This window comes from Sinocyclocheilus anshuiensis, unplaced genomic scaffold (genome assembly GCF_001515605.1).
Source record: "Sinocyclocheilus anshuiensis isolate Anshui unplaced genomic scaffold, SAMN03320099.WGS_v1.1 scaffold536, whole genome shotgun sequence".
NCBI classification, from domain to species: domain Eukaryota; kingdom Metazoa; phylum Chordata; class Actinopteri; order Cypriniformes; family Cyprinidae; genus Sinocyclocheilus; species Sinocyclocheilus anshuiensis.
This window is the reverse complement of record NW_015557179.1, coordinates 2,125,181-2,131,638: the sequence shown is the minus strand read 5'-3', so window position 1 is coordinate 2,131,638 and position 6,458 is coordinate 2,125,181. Positions and strand designations below refer to the sequence as shown.

Here is a 6,458-nt window from a genome sequence, read left to right as displayed (position 1 = left end):
ATGCGCGAGCTTGTCGAGTGAATATACCTTTCTCACAGACATCACTGGAAAGTTTGTAGTTCGGTCGGATGTGTCAAAAACAAGTAAGTAAATCAATGCACAAGTTACTTAATGGTAGGGAGAGAGCGCGCACTTCTGTTGTGTTATCTACTCGGAACACGGGATGCCCGAAGCGCAATGGCGCTACATGTCGACACGCTGCCCACGAGGTTATCGGTGACGACAGTTTTTTTTTTTTTAAACAAACAAGCAAGCCCTGTCCAGATTTAAAAAGTAACGCAAAAGTAACGTAACACATTACGTTCCATAAAAAGTAACTAAGTACCGTAATTTGTTACTTTTTTATGGAGTAACGCAATATTGTAATGCATTACTTTTAAAAGTAACTTTCCCCAACACTGCAGATAGACACAGAAACGCAGACAGTTGTGCTTGACAATGGAAAGGTAAGAGATATTACAATGTTACAGCTGAAGAAAACAAAATTTGAGCATATGTGAGCTTTAATGAGTGCCAATATTAATCTACAGCAAGTACGTTATTCACACATCATTCTGTGCACTGGAACAAGCGGACAATTTCCAGGCAAACATAATTCTGTGGACACCTACCAATCAGCCATTCAGAAGTATGAGGACTGTTAAAGTGGTGAGTTTTGTTATTAGGCATGTTTATTTTGAGCTGTTACATAACCACAGTGTGGTGTGATCTTAAGTGGCAACACAGACTAAACTGTTAAAAAGCTAGATTTATTTACATTTTCATCCAGTGTTTCAGATCCAGGAAGCAAACACGGTTGTAGTTGTTGGTGGCGGAACCACCGGTGTTGAAATGGCTGCTGAGATCAGGACTGAATTTACTAATAAGAATGTAAAGCTCTGCATTCACACACAAATAGACTTTGCACTCTTATTCTAAATTGTGAACTTAAATGTTATTTTTTTTCAGGAGGTGGCTGATCCTGATCTATTGCCTTCCGTCAAAGAGCAAGCCAAACAGGTGCTGCTGGAAAAGGGGGTGGAGCTTTTGCTAGGTAATGATCTTGCGTGTCGAGGTTGCTTAGCATCTACATTGTATTCCTGTGCCTGATGTGGGGCATCACATGTCTGTTTTTCTTCTAAGGGAAATACAGTGAGAAATATGAGACACTGGAGACCCAATGTTGCTGATAAAGATATTGCTATTATTTGACTTTAATAAAATGTTAACTCGGCGGAAAACATTGTCTCATATACTGACAATTGCTGCATTTCAAAACATAAGCAAAAAAACAAAACAGCTAAAATTAGAATGCTTTCAGCATGATTATTATTTGGTAGTTGCCAGTTGCACTCCAATATAAATTATACTATCAGCAGTTTGTTTTTCAAATGCAACTGGTAGCAGCTTTTGAGAATAACTGTAGAAAACTTCAGCATTAATATTACTTTAGTATCATTGCAGTTCTCGTCTGATAGTTTTTTTTTTTTTTTACATTGTTATGGATATTTTTCTTAGTGAAAGCTTTAATATAATATACAGTTAACAGCTCAAATCAACATTTCATGTCCACGCATTGATTTATTTAATTAGTAGCCATGTAATATGACTGGTTGTGGGGCTGAGGGCACTTTTATCACCTTAAAGGTGTTTATATTGCAATGGCTGACTGACTATGTTATTCCTTACAGAATGTGGTCTATGGGAAGATGGCCTTTTCAGGAAAAAGGAAAATGTTACAAGCTGAATTAGACTATGCAAACTATTAAAACATGTACTATGCTTCAGGCCACATATATAACATTAAATGTGCATGTTTTCTAACTGTTTTCTTCTCTGTTTCCCTATGTACCTGAATGCAGGGCAGAAAGTGACAAACCTTGATGAGCTGGAATTGAATGTGTGTCGGAAAGGCATGGTGGTCAAGACCAATAAGAGTGAGCAGGTCACTGCTGATCTAGTCATCTGCTGCACAGGAAATAAGATCAACTCTGAAGCATACAGGTCCAGTCTTAGTAAGTGCTTTTTGTATGTAATAAATGGGCTAATAGTAGTTATTTGCATTTGTTGAGATGATATCTAATCTTAATAATATGTGACCCTGGACCACAAAACCAATCATAAGGGTCAATTTCTCGAAATTGAGATTTATACATCATCTGAAAGCTGAATAAATAAGCTTTCCATTGATGTATGGTTTGTTAGGATAGGATATTCGTCCGAGATACAACTATTTGAATATCTGGAATCTGAGAGTGCAAAAAAAATCTAAATACTGAGAAAATCGCCTTTAAAGTTATCCAAATGAAGTTCTTAGCAATGCATATTACTAATCAAAAATTAAGTTTTGATATATTTACGGTAGGAAATTTACAAAATATCTTCATGGAACATGATCTTTACTTAATATCCTAATGATGTTTGGCATAAAAGAAAAATCGATCATTTTTGACCCATACAATGTTTTTTTGTACATTTCATTTTCCCCTCATATTTCAGCTGCTTGTATGGCAGAGAATGGTGCTCTGAAGGTGAACAAGCACCTGCAAGTAGAAGGCTTTGACAGTGTGTATGCTGTGGGTGACTGTGCCGATCTCGATGAACCCAAGTTGGCGTATCATGCTGGACTTCATGCTGCGGTTGCTGCCACCAATATCATAAATAGTCTGACAGGAAAATCTTTAACCTCATATCGCACAGGTAACAACCATCACCAAGTGAATTAGTTTCAGCTGTCCTTTGGGAGCTCTTTTTTAAAAAGTTAATTTTTCATCATTATTTTATAGTACAATTCAGACAGCTTTCTCGAGTTTTATGCCACATTATGTCCATTGATCAATGTCCTTTTCCCAATCAGGAAATGTGACTATGCTGATTGCTATGGGCAAGGATGCTGGAGTAGGCCAGTTTAATGGCTATAAACTACCTCGCTTTTTGGTCACCAAGGGAAAGAGCCAAAGCTTGCTGCTGTGGAAGAGCTGGAGGGAAATGGGGCAGAAAGCTCCTAATTAACACAAGGTTAACAAACAATGTTTACATGATACTCAAAATGTCTGGACTATAACACAGTTCCATTTTACTTGACTTCATTTATCACTTTTTTAACAAAATGTTTTTACATTTATCATTGTTGTAATATTAAAGGTACAATATGTAAGTTTTCACCGCTAGAGGGCGCGTATTCAAAACAAACAAAGAAACAAAGGCGTAGTTTGATGACGCCGTGACTGAGTGTGGAATCATGGGAGTTGTCATCTTCATAAGAAAACATATTTTTTTTAGAAGACTGAAATGTCTTCAGTCTTCATCTCATGCGAATGTACATCATTTTACTAATATTTCTCAAAATTACCACTGATTTATTTTTGAGTAAAACTTGTTTAATTAGCAAACAATGTACTGAGGGCACCTTTAAGTGTGATCATACAAGGTAATTAATAAATATATATATATATATATATATATATATATAAAATCATGAATTGTGTTTTTTAATCTTTTTTGAAAACAATCAAAAGCAGCATTTTATATATATAATTTTTAAAATAATTTTGTCATAATTTCCATCAATTACATTTTTTTACCAGCGAAAACGAGACGATAACGAAATAAAAACTCATCTTGAATGACAAAAACTATGACGAAAATCTATTGAAATTTTCGTAAAAAAATTTAAATGAGATGAAAATCTTATGGAGGGACGATTTGGGAAGAGATCCAGTCAGAAGTTCAGATGTGCACATTTGAACTGACATGCAGCCTACTGACATAAGTTTGCATACACTTTAGATGTTATCTCCAGGAATATACAGTATAGCCTAATGCATTACACTGTAACTAAACCCATTAGATTTTAGTTAACTAAATCTACTGTATCTAAAACAATTCAGATGACTACATCTAAATGGCATTTTAGTCCAAAGACTATGACTAAAACGAAATAAAAAATTTCTGTCAAAATTAACAATGATTTGTTAAAGAAATAAATCCATGCTACTCTGTTGGTATTAATTAGTGTTTCTCCACTAGAGGGCAATCATACAATAAAAATCAATAGTCACTGAATAGATAGATAATTGTTTTTCAGAATTATTGAAATTAAAAATAGTTAAAATACTTTGTTTTTTTCCCCAATGAACAGGGAATGTCTTTACTCAAGTTCAGCGGTTTTCTGAACTGAACTGTTTTTTGAGTGATTCACACAAAGGGAAACAAATCAAATTAGCCTAAATCATTTTTAAGAAACCATTAAACCTGTCTAATTAGTTTTGTAAAGGTGCAGTGTGCAATTTCTAATCCTCTAACAGCACCAAAATGGAAACGTAATCTGTTTGAATCATGGCACACTACATTGTTGTCACATGACCTCATCATGAATAGTGGTGTTATCATTTTGGAGCTAAAAAGGGCTGTTTTTGCATTTTAAATTCAATTTAGTGTAAAAAATCTTTTGGCAGTTAATTAAAATAATGAATATTAATTTGCAGTTCAATCATCAGACTGAAAAGATCAAGAGAAATACATTGCACTGTGAGATGCACAAAATTCTGAACACAGTTAATCACAAAGAAAGCTTCCAGAGCTGGAAATCACTGCACTCAGTGCTTCAGAATGCCCCACAATGATGCAGTCATGTTTGGAGCTGGTGACTGGGAAGGCCGTTAGCATTTGGTGTTCATGAAACCCTTGATACATTGTCCTGAAACCAAGGTATTGTGTTCTTTATATCAGGTTACACATCTTTGCTCATTGGCCTTGGATACAGGTGGTTTTAAATAGCAAAATGCCATAAATTCCAGCTTTGAGAAGCTCACAAGTCACAACCCACAGTTTGAGTTGAGTCTGGTTCACACAGGCACTGATTCAATTCAGAGGTTGTTTTAGTTTGGCTGTAGTTTTGTGGCTTTCAGCCAATATCCTCTGGGATGTTGCTCTACTCCAATGTGAATGTCAGCTAGCATTGTTCATGTTAATGCAGTTTGTTCATGGTTGTCATTTGTTGTCCTTATTGTTAAGGATGATCTCTACCATGCAGTTATATATTGTTTTAAAAATTTTTTTTAAACAAATGAAACTCCTGTCATTATTTACTGACCTTCGTGTCATTCCAAACCCACAAGAAGTTTGGAAGTTCATCTTCCAAACACAAATAAAAATATTTTCAAAGGCACTTGAGAGATTTCTGTACTCCATTGAAAGTCCGTTCCACAAAAACTTCAGAAAGTAAAAGTAATCCATATGAACTGAGCGGTTTAACTCAAGTCTTCTGAAGAGACAATCTATGATAAATAGATTTAATTTAGGCTTTTACTAACATAAAAACAGTGATCAACACACATACATAATGTCAGGGGTCTGGGTCTGGTGTTCTCCCTCTCACCACCAGAGGTCGCCACTTCCCATCCTCCCGGACTCCGTTACCTTGACTCCACACACCTGTGCACACACTCACACACACACAGCTGTTGCCCATCCTGAGGGCTATTTATACGCCTTCCCCACGCCTCTCTGGGCGGATTATTAAGTGTTGGTACATGGACTGATGCAAGCTCTACGTGGCCGTATTGTGTCAGAGTCCATTTTCGGTTCTGAGCCTGTGTGTCAGAGTCTTAGCTCTGTTTGTGTTTTCTGTTTTGGTTTTGACTTTGTTTTTCCCCTGCAGTCAAATAAACCTGCATTTGGACCCAGACCCCTGTTTACACGGTGTGTTTTCTGTACCGCGCCGTGACAGAATAATCCGCCAAGCATGGGTCCAGCAGGAAAGTTCCTCAATGTCCGCCAGGGAGACCGGTGCATTGAGGATTACGCCAGGGACTTCGTGGGAGTGGCTCGCCAGTCGGCGACGGAGAGGACCTGCTCAATGGTCTGTTTCTGGGGTGGCCTAACCGAGACCTTCAAATCTCTTATGCCATTCTGGCACCCCGAGGAGGCGCTGGAGGACTACATCAACCTGGCTCTGCAGTTGAGCGGCTCCGCATTCAGGGTGGAGTTAGCTGCGGAGCACGCACACAGTCTGGGGGGGCCTAAGCGAGCCTTTCAAATCCCTTATGCCATTCTGGCACCCCGAGGAGGCGCTGGAGGACTACGTCAACCTGGCTCTGCAGTTGAGCGGCTCAGCCGTCAGGATGGAGTTGGCTGCAGAGCCTGCTCACAGTTCTCCTGAGGCAGCTATCCCAGGGTCGTCAGAGGCCTCGTCTGCGGCACCCAGTACCCCACGCCCGTTCCTGGAGCATCGCGGGCTGGTACGCAGCGTGCGGGAACCTCCACTGATGTCGGTACGAGCGGCGTGGTCTGCTCGCAGATTCCCCGAGGCAGCGGTGTCTGCTCACCAGCCTCCCGAAGCGGTGGTGCCAGCTCACGATGTTCCCGAAGCGGCGGTGCCCGCTCACGATGTTCCCGAAGCGGCGGTGCCCGCTCACGATGTTCCCGAAGCGGCGGTGCCCGCTCACGATGTTCCCGAAGCGGCGGTGCCCGCTCAC

General features: G+C 39.4%; 1 protein-coding gene across 1 annotated transcript in view; it reads left to right on the top strand.

Moving 5' to 3' along the window:
• LOC107678552 (apoptosis-inducing factor 2-like) overlaps nucleotides 1-6,458 on the top strand; it is a 17,393-nt gene that overhangs the window by 1,660 nt on the left and 9,275 nt on the right. The window contains exons 4-10 of the mRNA XM_016473852.1: nucleotides 405-446; nucleotides 531-648; nucleotides 778-870; nucleotides 949-1,033; nucleotides 1,842-1,994; nucleotides 2,479-2,679; nucleotides 2,837-2,997. Coding sequence (XP_016329338.1) covers nucleotides 439-446; nucleotides 531-648; nucleotides 778-870; nucleotides 949-1,033; nucleotides 1,842-1,994; nucleotides 2,479-2,679; nucleotides 2,837-2,991 — 813 coding nt within the window. The 5' untranslated portion in view covers nucleotides 405-438 and the 3' untranslated portion in view covers nucleotides 2,992-2,997. The remainder of the gene's footprint in view (nucleotides 1-404; nucleotides 447-530; nucleotides 649-777; nucleotides 871-948; nucleotides 1,034-1,841; nucleotides 1,995-2,478; nucleotides 2,680-2,836; nucleotides 2,998-6,458) is intronic.